Source organism: Epargyreus clarus, unplaced genomic scaffold, assembly GCF_041222505.1.
Source record: "Epargyreus clarus isolate Ecla_fem2 unplaced genomic scaffold, WU_Ecla_fem_2.2 ptg000012l, whole genome shotgun sequence".
Taxonomy (NCBI): domain Eukaryota; kingdom Metazoa; phylum Arthropoda; class Insecta; order Lepidoptera; family Hesperiidae; genus Epargyreus; species Epargyreus clarus.
Genome location: NW_027332220.1, coordinates 391,209 through 414,126, shown reverse-complemented (window position 1 = coordinate 414,126; position 22,918 = coordinate 391,209). Strand labels below are relative to the sequence as shown.

General features: G+C 37.6%; 2 protein-coding genes across 2 annotated transcripts; both read right to left on the bottom strand.

Annotated features, from left to right (window-relative positions):
- Positions 1 to 81: 81 nt before the first annotated feature.
- Positions 82 to 11,157, bottom strand: PPO1 (phenoloxidase subunit 1). The gene is made up of 15 exons (XM_073077982.1): positions 11,026 to 11,157; positions 9,514 to 9,631; positions 8,512 to 8,704; positions 7,692 to 7,794; positions 7,175 to 7,295; positions 6,577 to 6,782; positions 5,673 to 5,801; positions 5,229 to 5,352; positions 4,749 to 4,913; positions 4,182 to 4,310; positions 3,394 to 3,572; positions 2,101 to 2,246; positions 1,273 to 1,508; positions 633 to 845; positions 82 to 221 (listed from the first exon to the last, which is right to left on the bottom strand). Exons 2-14 carry the CDS (start codon positions 9,622 to 9,624, stop codon positions 633 to 635), a joined length of 2,055 nt encoding a protein of 684 aa, XP_072934083.1. The 5' UTR covers positions 9,625 to 9,631; positions 11,026 to 11,157; the 3' UTR covers positions 82 to 221.
- Positions 11,158 to 18,617: 7,460 nt separating this feature from the next.
- On the bottom strand, positions 18,618 to 22,539 carry LOC140746012 (dynein light chain 2, cytoplasmic). The gene is made up of 3 exons (XM_073077992.1): positions 22,381 to 22,539; positions 21,396 to 21,519; positions 18,618 to 19,700 (listed from the first exon to the last, which is right to left on the bottom strand). Exons 2-3 carry the CDS (start codon positions 21,501 to 21,503, stop codon positions 19,539 to 19,541), a joined length of 270 nt encoding a protein of 89 aa, XP_072934093.1. The 5' UTR covers positions 21,504 to 21,519; positions 22,381 to 22,539; the 3' UTR covers positions 18,618 to 19,538.
- Positions 22,540 to 22,918: the final 379 nt, after the last annotated feature.

Below are 22,918 nucleotides of genomic sequence, written 5' to 3'. Positions count from 1 at the left end.
ACGTATAGAAAATATAGTTTTTCGAATAAACTTATGGCATTTATGCTTAAAATATATGATGTTTGTGAGTGCACTTAGTGTAATAATAGGGTTTTCTGATCAACGCGTCTATATCTTCTGGTGTATAATGGTCCTTGCATCCACATTCCTTGGAGGCATCGCTGGAGACAGCGAGCGCTGGTGTTACACTCACAGGTCTCACAGCACTGGTTTGTTGTAATCTGCATGGAATTTGCGGTCGAAAATAGTTTTGGATGGCTACGAACTTGTTATTGATGTAGTGGGGTAAGGTTGTGTGCCATATCGAATCCGTACTGACTACGATAAAATAGGGTAAATGTGCTAAATATCGACTTACTACAAATATTGCGCCGGAGTCATATTTCCATCTATTACAATACAATTATAATATTTGATAACTTAATACAATATTACTTTTCATCAGAGTTGTGAATAATCAATTATTTACACATGTTTTGTCTAAAACAACAAAATAAATTTCTAAATCCTTGAAATTTTAAGAAAGTTAGAGGTTTGTTTACAAGTAAAGTAGGACAGGTCAGGCTGCCTACATTATTGGTTAATCCCTTATTGTTAATGTGCACACTCCCTTACCCATAACGCTCTCGTACCTACGCCTGCGGCGCCCTCTGGCGGATCTGGTCGGTGAATTGAATGGAGCACTCCTTGACGGCCATGTTCGGCTTCAGGAAGTCCGACAATCTGTTGGCCTGGATGGGGCGGTCGAAGGGGAAGCCCATGGCGCGGCGGTCGGGGTACTTGCGGTCCCGGATACCGCAGTAGGAGGCGGCGTCGTTACAGGTACCGGTAGTGTCTTGTTGGACCTAGAAGACAAAGATTTTTTTGTTTTAAAACACCAAATAATTTTGAGTTATTTAGATTAATGCCGTATTCACCTATAATTGTGGGTTTCACCTATAACTTTTGAAATGTAATTCATATAAGTGTATACTACGTCGGTGAAGCTTTCATAAATAAATTCTGATGATTTTGATGAATACTTTCTGCCTACGGTATAATATAAAATCATAATTAATAGATATTTCTATACATAGTTAGCTTAGTTCACCGTACATTATTTTTCCAGTAAACTATAACTTATACTTTGTTCATCAATATCTAGAAATATACTGATGAAATAACAATAACAGAATACCGGTCAGACGCTGTTTAAAGTTACGTGTTAAAAGTGTTTCTGAAGTTATTGTTGTTTCTGTTAAGATTGGATAAGTCAACAATTGTGGTAGTTACCCTATCCTGCTCCCAGTCGGAGATCATGACGAAGAGGACCATAGGGTATCCCTCCGGCGTGCCCTTGGGGATGAGCATGTGGTGCGGCCAGCCGCAGCCGCAGAAGTCGAACTCCGCGGCGGCGGCGGAGCCGGGGTCGCCGGGCCGCGCGGCCTGGTTGCGGAAGGTGCGCTCGTACGGGATCGTCACCGACGACTGCGCGCTCTTGCGCGAGAAGCTGCTGCTGCCGGCCGGGACTGCGGGGTCGCAAGAGGTAAGACAATGAGATATCCGATTGTGGTCAGGTTTGGGACAATTTTTTTCATAATATAGGCGTAGCAGACGAGCATGCAGTCCACCTGATGGTAAGCTACTGCCGCTCATGGACATCTGTAATCAACCCCAGATAGAATTAGATATTCCTACCTGCGGTTATTAGGCAGAAATAGGTGTGGCGGTGATGCCGCCGGAGTCGAACCACAAAGGGTTTTACCACCTTCCATAGCTATAAGAGTTTGGTGACAACTGCAAATCCTTGCGGGTGATGCTACTGCTGCAAGCGAGGACTAACTGTTACCACGCAAAATGAAGATAAATTAGGATAGGAACAGAATAATCAGGTTAGGTTGTTACTCAGTGAGACTACATATATAAGTGGAAAATTTCTAAGGTTAGTCCGTTAGCATTACGACTCTGCCCGTTAGTATTTAGCCTCTACACATTTTCTGGTTTAACATACCAATTTGTAATAGTGTTAAAAAATGCGATGACTATACTCTGCAACATACCAACCCTAGAGTTTAGCAGCTGTGCCTACTAACCACAAAAAAATTAATAACGAATACGTACTTGGCTGCGAGAACTTGTCCAGCTCGATCATGAGTCGCCTCTGGTCGTCGAAGCTCAGCTGTCTGCCGTCCTCGTCCAGCGTGGGCGCTATGAAGATACGCACGGTACCCATCACACCCTTGCCGCTGCTGTTGTTCACGTCAATCCTGATGGAAATTGGAGATTGTTGAATTTTGTAAACATTTTCTCGTAATAGTAAAATAATATATTAAAACTAAGCGTGGATGAAAGTAGAAAATTGCATTAAAGAATTAAAGGTGGTAGACACTTTAGTGGTTCAATAACAAAGGCACAAACCCTCTTATCAAGGGTGCAGCGGACTACGCTGCCCCTCCTCCTACACGTCATAACTGCCGTCGGCCAAGAAATATCTTGACCGACGCGCCTAACAATCTCTCCACGGATGTGGAGAATCTTCTGGCCGCCCACAGGGGCGAACAACTTTCCATTGATAATCGTCTTCCCGACGATTCTAGTCGTATTCATGATACGCTGACACCTTCTGTGTCAGCTATCCAGCGGTCGCTCTCTAGTGAGCGCCGCTAGCACCTCTCGTTCCTTAACGAGAGGTCGCTATCCGATGTCGGCTGTACGGTCCCCTAGGACGAAGCCTTTAAAAGAGACTTTTCCTCCCTCTCCGTTGAGGGTCAGCCCAATTTTCCACCTATCATCTGGGCCCAAAAAAAAAAAAAAAAAAACAGCCACAGTCGTCACAATATTTCTCCAGAAATATTATGCGTTGCTGCGTTCTGGTTTCAAGCCAACAAACGGACTGCATGCATTAACTACTTCAATCAAATGTACTTATTTAGAACTAGTTTTTGCCCGCGGCTTCGCCCGCGTTTAAAAGAAAATAATATGACATACGAACATACATAAAACTGAAAATTCGTACCTTCATTGGAATGACAGTGGCGCCATCTGGCGAAAATTGTTGGTACCAACTCTGAAACCTTCATGGGCTTATGGACATCAACTTTGCTAAAAATCATCACTTGATCAAATGCAAAGTTTACGATTAAACCTCACTAATATCGATTAAAATAATCGATTTTTTTGGTCCAAAAGATTCTCCGATTAATCGATCTTAGATCACCATCCCTAGTTCCGGTGGGATTTCCGGGATAAAAACTATCGTATGTTCTTTCTCGGCTCTCAGACTATCTTTGTACAAAAATTCATTAAAATCGGTTCAGTGGTTTAAGCGTGAAGAAGAGACAACCAGACAGACAGACAGACAGAGTTACTTTCGGATTTATATTATTAAGTAAGGATAAGGATTAAGCAACGTACTTGTAAGTAAAGTCATTATGCTGCAAATGCGTGAAGCGAGCCAGCACACTGCCGCGCGGCGTGAAGTCCAGCCCGCGGCCCAGCTCCACCTCGCTCTGCTCCCACTGGGTAGTGAACCTGTTGGCACCGCCGGGAGCCTCCACCGTGATGGACGACACCCTGATACCGGGGAAGTCCAGCTGAAATGAAACAGAATGTGAGTCAATTTTGATGGATGATTTTCAGCTGGGTACACAAATTAGTATTTGATGGAAGAACACTAGCTGGTGATGTACATGTGTTTGAATACATCAGTGCAACGATGCCGTATCGTGCGATCTGTTCTGTATAGTAAAGAAGAGAACATGAAAGAAGAGACAAAAAAGTATTTTGTACGTAGAAGTAAAATTGAATTGTAAAATTTAATTGAATTCAGCGATTTAGAAGAGATTTTCTCGGCAACATTACAGAGAGTAAAATGGATTGTGACTATCAAAAACACAAACAAACGAGATGAACTTCATGATGAAGATATTCCATCTTCACCACCGCTATAAGACTAATCTTACTATCAGTATTAATTAACAAACGGAAAACTTGTATTTTTTGCTACCCTACCCATCCATTTTTGATGCCATACTTATGAACATTTGCAACACTAGAGGAGTAGCCAATGCATTGCCGGCTTTGAAGGAGAGCTCCTTTTGCAGCTTTTTTGAAGTGCCCCATATCATTTCGCTCCGGGAACACCTCAGGAGGAAGCTTCCACATCTTGTACGTTTATAAAATCTGTAACAAACATAACCCACCATGTCGTTGCCGTAAGGAGGCAGCCTGCTCTTGTACTCCTGGAACATGTCGTCGACGTGCGCGTGCCAGCGGTAGAAGATGGGGTCGCGCATCGCCGTCGCGGAGTCTCCCATCACGCCGAACAACTCCTGTTGACATATGATAAGGTGTATAATCTTCTGTCCATTTGTCCATCTATCTATCATGTTTAAATGAAGTGAAGAAAAATATTATACTCCTAAGAAAATTAGGATTTGCTGATTCCGTATGTTTCAGCAGTTAAAAGGTTAGCTTAAAAAAATATATCCATGATTATTTTCTCTACTAATTTGATATATTCGAAGTCTGGTAATAATTCTGGTATAAATTAAAAATATGACAAATCATAAAACCAATATCAAACCGGTCAATACATTGAATCTTCGAAACAATGATGGTCTAGCATCAATTTTACGTTCTAATACACGTCTAATTTTGAAAATCACCGTACTTATTATACATTATGCTGAATCCTTCCCTTTTTGAGTGGGTGACCAGAAATTGATGAGTCAAGAATAACATTTTAGATTTTTTTGAATAATGTTTACCAAGTTGCTGTGATCAGGGTCGTGGCAGTAGGAGATGAAGACGTGGCCCATGTTGTGCAAATCACCGTAGTAGGGCCGGTTGCGGCTGATGATGGAGGACTCCATCAGGTTACCCAGCACGTCGATACCAGTCTGCTCGTCCAGCGGCATCTTCTTACCGTTGGGCTGGAAACGAGGATTACAAATTAAAGAAATGTTTCAGTTTACCAGCTAAATAAAAAAAATTAGTGTGACACTCTCTCTCTTGCCATAATCATCGTGTTTAAATTTTACCCAGTCTTTGCTTGCAGACCATTTAATAAGAACGACTTATCTAAAATGTGTATTCGGCCTAAAACATTATTTATAAACGTCTAATATTTAATAAATTTTTGGAACCCCATATTTCTATGGTTTAAAATGTTAATTATTTTTAAATGAATTGAAAAATGCTTCTTAGTTATTTTTAAATCACAAATAATACAGACAAGAAATACTTACGAGCACGATAGCCATCTCCTTGGCGGCAGTCATGAAGCGGCCCTCCCAAATCTCCAACTCCGACACGTCACTCCTGATTTGGTCTACCGGACGGTTCAGGTCGCGGATCACAGAGCCTTCGAACCTACAATTTGTGGAAACATGTGTGATTTAAAAAATACTTAAAACCGTAGCCTTTAACAACGAGTATTTCGTTTTGTTACCACTTAATATATAGAAAGTGGTTGACTCATATGTATGATATGTATCTATAACCATAATATATGTAGTTTTTCCAGAATTCGGTGATAGATTCATTGTTGCCCCAATATAAACAATTGAAGAAGACAATATTTAACGGAAATAATACAGTAGGTAGGTACAATACAATGTCAAATGATAAACAGAAGGTTCTATAATCAAGAGGTTAGAACAAGTAAGGAACATAAGACAGAAATGACTAACCTTGGAGGCCAAGCTCTGCTGGCCACTTGCGAATCAAGCTTGGGGAAGTAGCCCTCGGGGATGGGCTCGCGGTATTTGTTGAAGCGGGTCACACGTCTCAGTTTGTTGCACATACGCTCCACGTTGTATCTGAGTATTGAATAAGAAGTTAATCATCAATAGTCATGAACTGATATATAGATAGATATAGCAGTGATAGCCTAGTGGTTAAGAAACTCTGCCTCTCGATCGAGGGGTCCGAGGTTAAAATCCCAGGCACGCACCTCTGATTTTTTCAAAGTTATGTGCGTATTAGAAATTAATTATCACTTGCTAAACGGTGAAGGAAAACATCGTGAGGAAACCTACATACCTGAGAAATTTATAAAAAAAAAAAAATCTCAAAGGTATGTGAAGTCTATCAATACGCACTTGTCCAGCGCGGTGGACTATGGCCTAATCCCTCTCATTCTGAGAGGAGACCCATGCCCAGCAGTGGGACAATAATGGGTTGTTGATGATGATTGATGAGTCATGAACTCCCTGGAGAGCACCAAGTCTCCTTTCGTCAATATGTTGCAGTGAAACTTTTAAATACTGTTGCTTAAAGGCAGTATCGTTCTTTAAGTTATCCATCTATCAACGTCAGGAACGTGTAGGTAAATGTACGAAAAACTGATCTGATGTAAACTAGAAGGCTAGATCATGTAAACCACAGCGTTCCTTTTTACAACATACAAGTGGAATGATTTTCCTTCTAAGGTATTCCAGAAACGCTATAATATGAGGTCCTTCCTAAAAAGTTTCTGAAAAGCGATTGCAAATTTGTTTAGGCGACGGTGTCTACTTTCTATCAATTGGCCTAGCTTTATCACTAGATTTAGAAAATCCTTATTGCTTTCGGTAAATTTAGTTATGGCAATACCTAGCAATGATTTGATTGTGCATGTAGTAGAAGAGTTCTCCACGTCGGTCCTTGTTGACGATGGCACGGTCGGCAGAGTCGAACGGGTACACCAGATGCCAGTGCCAGTGGTGCAGGTTGATGCCGAGGTCCTCGCGGAAGTACGCCACCCGCTGCTCCGGCTCCCGTTCTGATGCCGTGTAGTTCTGAGGAATCGTTACCGGCATCTGGCGGAAATGGTTTAGATTAATTAATTTATGGTCTAGGAAAAGACACTTGAAGCGAGATTAACTTATTCAACTTCATTTAAATGGTAATCGAAGTTTGTTAGTATACAACTCGGTTGTATTAAGTAATTAGCGTCACCGTAGGTTGTTGAAGAAGAAACATCAGAAGATAAAACATCCAACACAATACATGCTATATCTACAAGTTTACTTCACATAACAACAAATTAAATAAAAAATGTAATCAAGAAGCACGGAGGGCTTTACCAAATTCCATAAGCGCACTCAGTATAAACTTTGAGTAAATGAATACAATGGAGCAATTTGAATTCAGACATAAATTGCAACTAAATATATTTTAGTGACATCTCTTGAAAGTAAGTTTCACTTACCCTGTTTCCCTTAGGCACCACGGAGCTGGTCTCCCGAGCCTTACGGAACACCTTCGGGTCCATGAACTTGTCGGGGAAAGTCTCCGCGAAAGTAGGGAGGTTCAGACCCTTGGTGTCCTCCCTGAGGGTTGAAAGTAATTATAAAAAAACATAACAAAGCAACGGTATGAATTTTGCGTAAAGGATTTGTAGCTTGAATTACATGAACGTTTATTTTTTTTTCTAAGCTTGAACTTTTTTCAAATCCTGTATACAGACTCAATACTCTTCCTACTGAAGTAGAAAATAAACTTCATCACTTGCTTTCTGTGTGGATTGGGATGAGTGGAAATGCCACTTGATGATATGAGTGGAAATCTCCCGTGATGAATTGCAAATAATCTTTCTTCTCGGGAAGAAAGATTTTCAAATAATGTTATAAAATGTGACGTCGACTTAACCCTCATAATGCTTAGAGGAAACAAGCCCAATCTTGGGCGTTAATAGTTAGATGGTACCTCTGCTACTTTGATCATACCTGTGCAAGATGGCGACAGACAGGCAGTAGTTGAACATGTACGGGTTGATGCGAAGCTGGCAGTACGTGCAGACCGACTGCAGATCTTCAACGTCACGCATGCCTGAAATACACACACATTTAAATTAATTTTTCACTTTGCGGGCCCATCTACTTAATTATAAAATATTCGTTTGAAATTACTTTTGAAGAAGCCATTTTGTTATGCGTATTTTTGTTCATATGGGGATCTAGTGCGCATGCGTCATATCATCATCAAGTCATTTTAAAAATGTTTTCATGTCAAGTAACGCCCATTATTAACACTCGATCTATCCAAATATTACCTACAAAAGACACGCATGCACGGTGCAGAGAGATTGTAGCAACATAATGCAGGGGTGTGACACGAAACACGAAACACGCTCGCGGATAGAAATACGCATGATAGGTAAAGCTGAACAGATGGAATCGTATTAACTACCTATATATTTCCTATAATATACAGATATAGACACAAAATACACAAAATTTTAAATAATATAGAAAAATAAAGCACACATCCGTTTAAATAAACTAAGATACATGTAGCAGGAAAATCTAAACGAATATACCCAATATTTAATCACTATATCAATACGGAAAATGGAATAGACCGGAAAGCCACCGCTTTATTTGTACTAAATAGTTTAGCTAATTTTGAGAGCTATAGGTATCGTTAATTTTCGTTCTTCCCGACAATTTATCGAGAATTCTGGCGCGCAGAGCACGATTCTCTTCATAGCACTGAGCTACTTTGAGTTCTCACTCACAGTGAAAGACATCTGGTCTAAATACTTACCCATGAATATATCGATGAGTCTCCCAGCCATCACCCTGTGCTTGGGCACGAAGAGCGAGAACTGGTCGTTGTAGGGCAGCTGCATCGGCAGCGAGAGGTCGGGGAGCGCGATGTTCCGGATGGGCACGGAGCGGGTCGAGCCCGCTTCGAAGCGGCTCGACAGCGTATCGCTCGACGTCTTGTACTTATCCGGCTAGTGGGAAAATATATTTTCTTTAGAGATGCGCCGAATATTCGTTTGGTATTCGGTATTCGGTGTATTCGGCATCATTTTTGCTATTTGTGTTCGGCCGAATTATTCGGTTTCGGTGCCGAATATATTCGGTTCGAGTATTTCTATTTTCTTGTGTACAAGACATGGTACAGGACTAAAACACAAGACTTCTTATGTAAGGTTTATATTATGATATATGACAAACTCAAAAGCTATTAATAATGTGTTGAATAAAGCTAATAAAATAAAGCAATTAAATTTCAAATCAAAATTTATTTTGAAACCTCAAGTCAACACATTTATTACTTAATCTATAGATAGCGTAGTCAACATTTATTTTAAACCTTAAACCATTATTTATTTTTTAAAACTCAAATGACCATTTTAAAGTGTTAATGAACACACATAACTGGCAAATAGACAAATGAAATGGCAAATAGACAATAAAGAAATGGTAAACCGAATAATTCGGCCGAATATTCGGTTCGGTAAAGGTTAAACCGAATATTATTCGGTATTCGGTTATTAGGTGAAACCACTATTCGGCGCATCTCTAATTTTCTTAATTTAAGGTCAATTCTTGCTAGCAAGCATATATGAAAATATAATGCCATAAGTGTTCTCCCCTTTAACCCCATACTATAATGATTAGATACATGTGATTCCCTATTAGTCCCGGAGAGTTAGTCAAAAAAGTTATTAAGCAGGAAAAAGTGAGTTATAAACAATATCAGATTTCATTAACATTAAAATATCTCCCTATAAACAATATTAAAATATTTTCTTACGTAGTAGTTGGAAGGAAGCTGGAATACCGCCTTCTCCTCGCCCTTCTGCATGAAGCAGGGTTCCGTGGGCCGGTCGAAAAACAGCAGCAGGTTGTTCTTGGCGTCAGACATGGTTGTTCTGAGGAAGAATACAAAAAATGAACAATAAATAATTACGCTTTTAAATCGCACTTATGTCCTGTATGTGTGTGTATGGGTGGTATGAGCGTATGAAGACGAATATAGAAAAACCTAGATCCAGAATCTGAATTAAATCATTGTTTAATTTTCTACCAGGTTGGAGATCGAACCCGGAAACGGTGAGGGATATTTGCAACGTGTGGGGAACGACCATTAAATATACCTTACATAGGTAAGGTAGTAAGGTAAATATACCTTACATAGCTAATGAAAGAAAAACATGATTATGGCAGCTATTAATAAAATAAAAAGACGCTTGATACACTTACAGCCCCACCCTAGAATTCCCTATGTCGTGAGTGACATGGACACACGCATAGACAAATACACAAAAACCCAGACCCAAACACAGAATCTAAATCCATAATTCAGGCAGAAATCTAAATCCATCATTCAGGCATGTTTGGCCGGAGATCGAACCCGGGACCCTCTGTGCGTCAGACCGGTATGGTGAACGCTCCGTCATGCAGGTCATCATAATAATTAAAATGAAATAAAAGGGGAAACATTAGAAAAACTGTATTATGTCTTCCATTAATGATGAATACAGGCAGTGATAACAATTTGTAAATTGAAATGGTAGAAATGTATAGAAATTATACCGCAAATCCGTCATAACAATAATTAATTAAACAATAAATTAATTTCATATTCCTTATTTGTTATTTAAACAAATAGATATACCTTAACTATAACTGTTTGTTGCCTATGAGGATAATGGACAGCAAAACAGGACAACTAATAGAAAAAATCTTTACCTATTAATAGTATAATACATATAATAACACTTTCGTAATGCTTCATAATAAGGAAGATATTTTGAAAATACATTTTATAAATAAAAATTAATAAGAAAAACTTTTATTATTGTAGAGAAAGAAAAGGTAGAGCCGGTGTATAATAAAACTAGCTGACCCGGCAAACGTTGTTGCCATATAAAAAAATGTTATGGGTGAACAACCCTTATCACTTAGGGGTATGAAAAATAGATAGTAGCCGATTCTCAGACCTACTGAATATGCATATAAAATTTGTTGAAAATCGGTAAAGCCGTTTCGGAGGAGTACGGTAACTAACATTGTGACACGAGAATTTTATATGTAAGATAAAAAACATTTATTAATTTTTTTGTCTGTCCGGTAATCTCCGAAACGGCCGGGCCAATTTTGATGGAACTTTCACGGGCTGTCTGTTATTATAAGAAGTAAATTTATTTTAGAAAAATAATTAGGGTCCTGTTAAAAAAACATGAAACCTGAGTATTTACACTTTTAAGTTTAAATACAAGTAAAACGGTAAACAGCGTTAAAAATAAAGAAAAATTACACTTACCGAGTTTCTTAACTTTTTGACAAAAAAAACTACGTAACTACAACTAAGTAGTTTTTGATAATGAAAAACAAAGTTAAATAACTTGTAAGGGTAGGCGCGGCCGTGACTCTCACGAACCGAATGACAAACACAGGTCATGTTGTGATATTTATATGTTACAATATAATTGTATCGTGTGCAAGAAAAATGCCGAGTGTATAATAGGAAACTGTGGTATTCTTATCAACTACACAACTTAGGGCGCTACCGCACACGGGATGTTATGATAACAACAAATACTAGTGGTATACTCACATGATTTATGTACAGATCACATAATTGCTGGGTATCGATAATTTATGGGCTACCCAACCAGTGATAGCCCAGTGGTTAAGAAACTCGGCCTCTTGATCGAAGGTTCCGAGGTTCAAATCCCAGTCACATACCTCTGGTTTTTCAAAGTTATGTGCGTATTAGAAATTGATTATCACTTGCCGTAAACATCGACGTAAAGCTGCATACCTAGGATATCTAAAAAAAAGTTTTCAGAGGTTTCATGAAGTCCTCCCCTCTATAAAAATGGCTATTCAGTTAAAAGACGTTGATTTAGGTACTCTAAATATTTAATCCTTTACCTATTTTCATTTATCTGGACATCATAGATATCAATAAATACTTATGTAAAAAAATATAAATTTAATAATTATATAATATTAGCATCTGTTATTATGCATTACCGGGGTTAATTGTTTATTGAGTTTTTAAAATGGGGATCTCATCTATACATACAGGATAGGAGCCGCGCAGTGTGGTACCACCCTAAGGTCTATTTCAATTTAGTTCGGTTTTAATTAAACGCGAAATACTGCGTTTTCATACATAGAGTACCAATAGGGACATTACCTTTATAATAGGTACGAACCTATTTACCTCCTATATGTGAAGAGGAAGACCGCCACCTGATAGTGAGTGGTCACCGTCGCCTTAAACACATAACTTCGCCTTTACACCATTATTCAAATAAAATAAGTAATTCTGTTCTTAAGAGCCAATGTGTCAATAAACAATAAAGATTTTACATCACGAAAACAATAACTTTAATAATTATAATTTACAATATCAAACTCTACAAAGGAACTACTCGTAGTTTAAAATAGTTGCTATTTTATAAATATATAATAGTTTAAAAAACTAAGAACCACGCTTTTATTGCTAATCGAACTAAAAACTAGAAAATATTTTTTATGGCAAAGAGTTTAAGAGTAAAGAGTTTCAATTCAGAGTCAAAAGCTTGGGTGTTTGATATTTTGAATGTTACAATCATAATATTGATAATTATCTAAGAGAGGATAGTTATGAAACGCAGTAAAATGCACTTTACTCTTAAACTCATTGTCATTAAAAATATTTTGTAGTTTTTAGTTCAATTAACAATAAAAGCGTTTTTTTTACTTTTTTAAACTATTATTTATTTATAATTTTTTTGTCTGTGACAAACTCATAAATTGGGGAATTAATCTATACGTGTGCAAAGTTTCAAATTAATCAGAGTTGTGGAAGATGGTGAAAATTTTGCTTCAAAATTCCGTTACATGCATACAGACATAGATACAACCCAAGCTAATAAAAGCGTGTTAATAATAAAAACAAAATCCGACTGCTGTATAACCAATGTCAATAAAATTTAGAGGAGTACTACGACACCATACAGGTTAAAATCCGTGAAGCCGTTTGTACTGTACAACGTGTTAAAGAATCAGACATCCATACATATATCCAAACCATATCCAAGCTCGAAAAACATTACGGGCCCTCACAATTAGGTAAAATTGAAGGCCAAATCTACGAAAATCTCTACTTTAACTTTAACCATCTGTCTTTGTAGAAAAAATACCTTGCTACGTTTCAAGTGAAGAGCTCAAATCTTAGCAGGTGGCACTCAATCACGGGTCGGTGGCACTCGTCACGACTCATTTTCAACAGCAACCCTAAATAGAATGTTTGTAAAGAAAATCGTCTGCCAACGTTTAAGTTTCACTCTGTATTCTTAGATCATAACAAGCACTATAAGAACACTAAGTTTTGCTAGTTTTAATTAAACCTACGAAATAGGTCAAATAATATTAATTTACTTTACTCAAACGATCGATATTATCCTTATCCTTACTCCTTCCTTACTCATATTATAAATCCGAAAGTAACTCTGTCTGTCTGTTTTTCAGTCTGCCTGTCTGTCTGGTTGTCTCTTCTTCACGCCCAAACCTCTGAACCGATTTTAATGAAATTTTGTACGAAGATAGTCTGAGACCCGAGAATGGACATAGGATAGTTTTTATCCCGGAAATCCCACGGGAACTAGGGATGTGCGATCTAAGATCGATTAATCGGAGAATCGATCTTTTGGTATCGATGAATATCGATTATTTTAATCGATATTAGTAGGGATTGAATCGTAAACTATGCAGTTGATCAAGTGATGATCTTTAGCAAAGTTAAGGTATGAATTTTCAGTTTTATGTATGTTAATATGTTATATTATTTTCTTTTAAACGCGGTCGAAGCCGCGGGCAAAAACTAGTTTTTTTTTATAATTTTATCAATTCATTACTGTCCCACTACTGGGCACGGGTATCCTCTCAGAATGAGAAGGATTAGGCCATAGTCCGCCGCGCTGGTCCAAGTGCGATTTGGTAGACTTCACATACCTTTAAAAACTTTTTTAAGATTTCTCAGGTATGCAGGTTTCCTCGCGATGTTTTCGGTCACCGTTTAAGCAATTGATAATTAACTTCTAATACGTATATAACATGCGTGCTTGGGATTTGAACCTTGGACCCGTCGATCAAGAGGCCGAGTTTCTTAACTTACTCTTTAAAATATGCGCCGTTTCTTTTCCATAGCGAAACACCTTCCGAAGCGGTGGTAGTTTGTTGACATTCAAAAAGTATTATATATGAATCTACTCGTATTTTGAATAAATGTGATTTGATTTGATTTGATAACCACTAGACTATCAGCGCTATTTCTAACATATTATATACCTAAATTATATTTATACACACACGAGCACCTCTGTACCAGGTGATTCGCGATCCCAGCCTCCAAGGTTAAAAGTTTCAGGCTCGCGTGTTTATTGTTAAATCGTCGTTTTATATTCAATCGCTTAGCAATAAAATGTGCCATCTATCACAACTAAATAGGTATTTGTAATTTTAAAACTACTTGGCGAGGTCGTTTAGGAACATTGTCAGAGGCTAGATTTTTTTATGAAATAAAAGTTGCGAACCGACCCAATGATAAGAAGCCAGTGTGGCTATAACCCTTGATTGAATGAAATTCAACCAATGCTCCCAGGTTCGAACCCACGAATTGCACCTTTTTTCAAAGTTATATGCATATTTGAAATTCATTGTCACAGTGCTTAACAGTGCATACCTAAGAAACCTTTAAAAAAGTTCTCATAGTAGGTACGTTATTCTAACGCACTTGGCCAGTGCGGTGGAATATGGCCTAATCTATCATACTGAAAGGAGGCTCGTTCTCAGCAGTGACAATAGCGGCATATGTATTTCTACCCTTTGCAATGTGTTGTTTAAGTGCCCCCTTACTACTCCCACGAAACAAGAACACAAACTGCTGTTATTAAACAGGATAGCTCGGTAGTGCCTTTAGAGTGGAACCACAAAGGGTTGTACCATCTATAATTATTTTATACGAAATGATAATTAGAATCACAAAAGGTTTTAACACCTATGACTATTTTGTATGAAATAATTATAATAAAAAGTCTTTAATGTATTTCCATATCCCAGTAAGTGATTGAAAATGACAAACGACAGACTATTTCCTTATAACTAGCGTACCCCAATAAAAAACTTCAAAGAATGCAATTTCAAACGAATGAAATATTTAGTATTCTAGATCATTTTTCTCAGCGCGAGAAGCGCCGAACTAACCAAGTTAGTTGCCGCTTCTCGCTCCACCTCTAATGCAATAACCACAATATAAGATCAAAGTGTTCTCATCTATTTTAAGAGCCACATCCGCTCAAGGCTTTCCTTCGTCGCTAGTTCTAACAACATCATTTATCTACCTATATATTCTATCTTCTTGAGTGAGCGTATTGCGATGAAATATAATTCGCCAAGTGCGATTCGAACTCGCAAGCGGAAGGTTCCGTACTACCGAATTATTATTTATTTCTTAATAGCTGTGCCCCGCGGTTTCACTTGCGTTAAAAAGAAACGGGCACAGCTAGTTCTAAAATATAAGTAGCCCAAGTTACTCCTTATTACATCAGTTACCTACCAATAAAATTCCCGTCAAAATCGATCCAGCTATTTTCATAGATTAGCCGGAACAAACAGACAGACAGACAAAATTTTTATAAAATGTTATTTTGGTGTATGTACCGTATATATATTCTGCATGTAGTAAAAAACGATTATTTCAATATTAAAAACAGACACTCCATTTTTTTTTATATCTATAGATTTGTAGTAGTGATCATAGCAGCCATAGAAGTAGATGCATCATGAAAATTAAATTTTCTACCTATTACGATTCAATTGATAAAGGGAAAACGTTCAAAAATTAGCCTTTTCTTGTATTGCGACCCTCATTTATTTTTCAGTTATATACCACCGTATCTATAAACATACCTGTAAAATTTTAAGTTTCTATCTATTACAGTTCAAGAGATAGAGCAGTGACAGACGGTCAGACAGCGGAGACTTAGTAATAGGGTTCCGTTTTTACCTTTTGAGTATGGAACGCTAATAAAATAAACACAGGGCGACCACATCGATTAGTGTGGTAGCTTTGGCTGTTAGGCAGATACCGATCGATAAGCGACCGTCGACTAGCGATAGGTAGTTGAACCCTCGACGAACTTCAAATCAATTTGAAGGTGGTAGAATTCTTTGTAATTCGACTCCGACGGCACCACCGCCACACCTATTTCTGCCTCATAACAGCAGCAACGCCACGCCTAGTTCTATCTAACGTCAGCAGCGTTAAACGCTGCAATGGTTTGGTTTGAAGGGTGTGGTAAGGGAGACATGTTTTGCCAAATCTTTCCAGGTTAGTCCTCAGGGGTAGCGGCGCATCTGTAGCCGACCTCAAGAATAAGTAGGTCGGAATATCGGCAGTAGCCAATTACCACTAAGCTGGAATGCCTCAAATAAGTATGTCTCCCTTTAAACCAGAACATAGCTGCGTTTAACACTGCTGTTGTTAGATAGAAATAGGCGTGGCGGTGGTGCTAATAGATTCCAACCACAAGAGATTCTACCACCTTCAAGTTATTCATAATTAATTAATGTTTTCAATTTTGCCTTTGCCTATTAAATAAATAAACACATCTTGATATAGTTAGGTAGCTACGTCAATTTATTGAAGCACTCAGGTACTTGCATAGGCATCGGAAATTATATTACGAAAGGTTAAACGCTGCTAGACGTTGGATAGAATACTTTTATTATAGGTAGGTACATTTTAATTAATAACGTTTCCGTGCTCTGAAGCACACGTAGAGTTGTTATCAACGGTTGGCAGTCGTTGACAACTAATCCAAATGGGTACCTACTGCACCCTGGTCACCGCACTGCACTAACGTTTATAACCAATTTGTCACAATTTACTTGAGGTCAATTTGAAATACTTGGCGATATAGTGTCATATGTACTATAAATCGTTAAAACTAATTGTATTGAAGGTGATAAAACCCTAGAATACTTTAAGGGAGACATATCTAATCCTATCTGGGATTGATTACAGATGTCCAGTAGCCACTTAATATCACGTAGACTGCTCGTCTGCTACTCCTTAAAAAAGTTGTTGTGCACGTCTATAAATACAATAATAGTAACACAAAAATGCTCTTCTATGATTTAAAAATTCTCATTTTCTAAGCTCGACACGAAATCAAATCCAAATTGAGGTATTGGTCTGCCTGGACGCACGATTCTTGCAACGAAGTGAAGTGGACCGATTATAATGAAATATTTCCATACGCGTTGCTTTCTTTTGAAAATTCGGACCTCGACAGAAGTACCTATGTGTAAAATAAAATAAATCAACAAGAAATACTTGAGTAAAGGACCTTATTTACGAGACTACGACGAAACCAAAAGAAGGTATATGAATACAGAACATAGGTATCCTATGTTAAGTAACCAACCTATTTATCTGACCTCAGTTTTCAAGTTTCAAGTGCGTGCAAGCACTCGTCGCCTCGCCTGTATCATGTTTCAATGTTTTGTCACTCGAGCCACTGACCCGCCGTGAAATGAAACCTTGGCATAATTACGGCATGAGGTAATAAACTTGTTGAGACCGTAATTAGGACAACGCTTTTCAGAACAACCCTTTAGCAGAAAAAGATCACTTAAAATGTTTACACATTACATTACGCGGACTTAATGCATAATCACCTGCTGTTCCATTATCATGGCTTTTTTCTTTGACAAAAATAAATTCCGTAAATAGATTCTAAACATGTGACACTAATAGAATCCAGAATAAAGCAGTTAGCTTAGACCGTATTGAAAGATAGCAATTTCGTATTTGCTCTTTTAATTATACAGGAGCTTAGACATGGAAATAGTAATCTTTTTTTTTATCCTTCAAAGCTATGAGGACCTATAAAATTTATATGAAGGTAGCAATTTGATAGCAACTATTTATTCAAAGAAGAACCGAACATTCTTACTGGATAGGCGACAGGCGTCGTGATGTCAGAATGGCTTACTTAAAAAATAGTTTATTTTTTTTAAATCAAAAGTATCAATTACCTAACGATTAGTAGCAACTAGGTAGCAACAACAACCAGCCACTCTGACGGTCACAACACGAGGTAATGCATGGCGTTGATGCACCCTCCACATCTTAAAAATCTATCGCCGCCATTCCTCGGGTAATCCTCCAGAGCCTCAGGAACTAATCTGTTCCTAGAGAACTCCTATCTCTGTCTAGGGGATCCTAGTAGACACTGCATCGATTATCTAGGGATTGGGCTAGGTCCTAGTTTCCCCCTCGTCAAAAAAGTCCTGTTGGCTTGAATAAACTGCTCAGACCTGAGCTGGAGAACTTTGCGATTGTCGCAAAATGGCCGTTTAAGGTTATTATTTTGTTTTCACGAGAATATTAAAAAAGATGAGGACATTTAACACATTTTGTTAAAATGTAAAATACGTCAAATTTAGAAATCTTTACTAATATTATAAATCAGAAAGTAACTCTGTCTGTCTGGTTGTCTCTTCTTCACGCATAACCACTGAACTGATTTTAATGAAATTTTGTACAAATAGGATAGTCAGAGGCCCGAGAACGGACATAGGATAGTTTCTATCCCGAAAATCCCACGGAGAATCGATCTTTTGGACCAAAAAATCCATTATTTTAATCGATATTAGTAAGGATTGAATCGTAAACTATGCATTTGTTCAAGTGATGATCTTTAGTAAAGTTGTTGTCCATGAGCCCACGAAGGTTTCAGAGTTGGTACGACCAATTTTGGCCAGATGGTGCCACTGTCGTTCAATGTCATATTATTTTCTTTTAAACGCGGGCGAAGCCGCGGGCCAAAACTAGTATTTAATGAAACAAGAACATGGTTTGTAAGAAAGTTTAATAATTATAGAAGTATTGAAAATATCTCCAGTGAACATATTAACAAAGAAATTAAACAATAAATTTAGATAAGTACTAACATATGATTTTATGCTATGCTAGGTATAGTCTAGGATAAATTAACTAAAATTTCTTTAATATAAATACACTAGAAGTGATTGTTAAAGTCAATATCGTTAACTAACATACGAACATACATCGAGTGCGCCGGGAACTAAGGAGTGTCGGATGTCGACAGTATCGTCCGCACGCCGCCCCCCGCCGCACCGCTAGCCAGCCACCGCCACGCCGCCTCACTACACTTCGCCACATCACGGTACGACCCGCGAAGACCAGCTTCGCGAAGCAAGCACCTACGAGGTGAACACTTTGCGAACCGCTCCTCCCGCTTCGCAAATACTCCTAGTACCCAAAGCGCAAGGAGGCTCGCAAAATGTACGCCTTACGAGGTGCAGACTCCGCGAAGTGTACGCTTCGGTGAACAATCACTTCGCTAAATAACAGCTTCTTAAAAAAAAATCAAGCAAAACTTGCAACGGTCCGAACAGAGCCGAATGCTGCACTACACAATTTTTACAATAAAGAATCGAACCTCCAACAGCTTAAGTGTAAATTAATAAAATCGCGAAAAAATATTCACATAGTCCAAGACCAAAAGTGTGTAGTGCAGATTTCGCTCTCACGGCCTGTTGCGATCATTTACAGCAAAGAATTTCTTGCGAAGTTTACTCGGCGAAGTATTTTGGAGCGAAGCGTACACTCCGTGAAGTTCATTCCGATGTAGCGAAGTGTGCCGAACGGGTAGTATGCGTCCAAACGTCCAGGAATGTATGAGACCTAAAGGGTGCGATCGAGAAGCCCGAGAATACTGCGTCCTAACATAAAACATTGGTGCGGGGTGTCTAGCCGCTCTTGAAGAGCAGTATCGCAACCTGTCCGAGGTAGAAGTAGATGAAGTGGCGCGTCTCGTGCGTCACGTACGAACCGAAGTTCCGACCGACGATGCAGTGCCACGTCGGATTGTACTTCTTGTCGAATTCTTTCTTAATAAATGCGGCTATGTCCTGCAAACAAATAGATAAACATCACATCAATTTATGTAAAAATATATTTCGAAGTATCAGACAATAACACAAAGATACGGATCACAGCTACATTGTACCAAAATTAACTAAACTGCTAATGTATTCAAACTCCTTTATTAAATTTGATGATTATTATCTTTGTTAAATGTTTTATATAATTTACTTCAGTAATGAATGAAAAGTTTTTTAACTTATAAATTACCAAGTTCTTTTCACCTAGTGTAAATTTGTGTCTCAATGTTATATGGAAGTAATGTAAGACAAATGCAAGCAATATCACTAACATTAAGTTGATCTAAAAACCTTGAAGACAACTTAGTAGGTTAGATAAGCAAATTAGATGCCAATATAGAAATATGACAGAAAATGAAGAAACTGTTCTTCAATACCTAGTACTGCCAAGGTTAATCCAATTTAACTAAACCCCGTGTTATAAAGTTGAAATCAATATTTGCATAATGGTACCATGTTGAAAATAGCAACATATGTTGTCAGTTTATATACTTTTATGTCAAAAAAGTGTATATTTAATAAGGAAGCCTTTGGCATTTCAGAATTTTGGCAGTGAGTATTAAATAAATTTGTTGGCCTCATAAATATTCATCGATAACTTATATTTAAACATATGGGTAAAGTATGTTTTTCACAAGAATTCAACAAATTTGCAATGCAAAAAATACTTTGGCTATCATTAGGTTACCGTGAAACTACCCAGATCTATATACCAAATGGTAATTTAAAATTTGTAAAATTTATTAGTTTACAAATAAATCAAAATACACAAATAACGGATTGAATAACAGATTACCTAAAATATAATTATTTTACACTTAAAAATAAAGTCCATGATAACCAATAGCACTTACCCACAAAACCACAAACCACAAAATTCAACAGCAATTTATCAATGTGAGAACTTTGCACACTGCACCATACAAATTAATGTAGTTATTACTAGCTAGAGGTATTCCTAACGAGTTCATTGTGCTAAGTAACCTTGATTGTAATCTATATTGTAAGTATTGAACTGAGATGTCCAATAAGATTATTTTTTAAATTTGCAACAACATAATGTTCAAGTGTTTGTCTTTCAAAATTCTGAATATACATAAAATCGGTTTTCTAGTACATGTAAATGAGTGGACATTTACAGAAGTTCATTCTAGATATATATAGATAAAGTTGAAACAAGTATGGTGCAGCTGAGGTGCCACTGCCACACCTATTTTAGAAGTGAAGCGTTCTGCTTTCCAATTGAAGAGTGTAGATACTAACACAACTTAAATATGAAACAACCATCTTAGTCTTCAGGAGTGGCAATGCTTTCATGATCGGCTTCAGATTGAGAACCCCTGTCCTGTATGGAGTTGGTTACAAATAGAGATATCTATGAACACCAGTGACCACTTACCATCAGAATTGTTATATAGTATTAGATGAGCAAACTTCATTATAGTAAATGACGACCCATGTGGCAGAGCAGTCACCATACCGGTCTGAAGCGCAAAGGGTTGGTTCCGGGTTCGATCCCCGGCCAAACAGATATCTGAATGATGAATTTAGATATCTATTCTGGGTCTGGGTGTTTGTCTCCATCTTTGTGTGTCCATGGCACCCACAATACAGGGAATCCTAGTGTGGGGCTGTGAGTGCAGAAAGTGTAAAAGTAATGACCTTTTCAATGTTGAACTTTTCAAGAGCCTGTGTGGCGCAGTCTACAGCATCCTGCTGCATCTCCTCGCTCATGTCAGCATTCTTGATCACCGCCTTGCGGTCACACATCTTGTTGCCTGTGGTACTGTGGACAAAACACACACACATCAGAATCTGTAGCAGACACTTTAATACAATACTGTATTAGTGCACTTAGAATTAAAAAAACAAAAGAATCAATTTTAGACATAGATGAGCAAAAAATAAGGGCAAACTAGATTACTGGTTAACCAAACCTTTGAGTAGACACATTAATAACTAATTAATTTGATAACATCCCTATATATTGAAAAATTATCAGTTAAACACGAACCTTACAAGATTGTTAATCTATTCGTTTATCCAGTTATCTCGGATCCGTCGAAAAGGTTATCGGTATACAGTTAACTATGACATCAATAGATCCATTTTCCACACGCGTAAAATATCGACTGTTTAATAACAGGGCTATTAATATCCCTAGAAAGGTCACAGGCACCGGGACGCGCGCAAATAAGCGCTATAGCGTAAACTGCATATTTTCAGGAAAATTCTATACCAATAAGCACCCCCATAGAATCTTACAATACCTTAATTCAAGTCCTGTCTGGGAAGGTCTCTTGCTAGATATTCTAACTGAAGCGCTCGCAGTAAGTCCCGTCATCGACAGAAAATACTTAACAAAACGCGTTCTCACCTAATTTATATCCAACCTAGATTAAGTTAACACGTAACCCCGCAGCCCATCGTCATAGAAACTCAACAATTTAATCAATAAAAACCATATTATATGCACATTTCATCGAATATCGGCGAAATATGTTCAAGCACTTCAGCTTCTCAAAAGAATTTCGAAAACATTCAATTTTCATATTAAGAAATAAATTATAAACCATTCCAATTTATTACACAATATCTTAACATATTTTAGCAAATAATAACAATAATTCCACAAACAAATACTCACATTTACTTCGGAAAATGAACAAATTCGCACGAAATGATTTTGATACCGGAGATTCTGTGCCTACTTTCTAGAGGATTCTTTCACTGGCTTCTTTCAGCGCAGATCACGTCGTATTGCGGCAGAGGGCGTTCCAAATTTAAATTTGTTCGAAAATTGAAAATCAACAATAAATGCATTCAATTTATTTAATTAAAAGTTATAAAATTCTTTGTAAAATAGTATTTAAATTTTTTAATTAACACTCATAAAATAAAATCAAGTATTAAAAATATAAGATTTAAATATTGATTTGTTGAAAAATTAAGCTAGCACCGCACTGCCTAGAAGCTTGCGCGGCTTTGCATGCGTGTAATATTTTACAATGTGTCAACTTTAAAATAAAATGTTTTAGAAATTTATTCCAAGAGCTTAATTTAAAAGTAAAAATCCTAGACATAAATAAACCTAGACATAAATAAAACGTAGTGGTGATATTCTCTTTAAACATAAGTCTCCTCTGCTGATTAATCTTATTTCTCTCTTATTTGAAGTTTACGAA

Bases quoted from the DNA above. Each gene is read 5' to 3' on its own strand.
- PPO1 (XM_073077982.1), bottom strand. From the start codon at position 9,624: ATGTCTGACGCCAAGAACAACCTGCTGCTGTTTTTCGACCGGCCCACG. The intron at 4,914-5,228 runs GTAAGTATTTCT...CCTCGTTTCCAG, and splicing joins AGGAGATGGCTATCGTGCTC to CCCAACGGTAAGAAGATGCC. The intron at 3,573-4,181 runs GTGGGTTATGTT...GTTTCATTTCAG, and splicing joins CTCCTTACGGCAACGACATG to CTGGACTTCCCCGGTATCAG.
- LOC140746012 (XM_073077992.1), bottom strand. From the start codon at position 21,503: ATGTGTGACCGCAAGGCGGTGATCAAGAATGCTGACATGAGCGAGGAG. The intron at 19,701-21,395 runs GTCATTACTTTT...ATTTGTTTGCAG, and splicing joins AAAAGTTCAACATTGAAAAG to GACATAGCCGCATTTATTAA.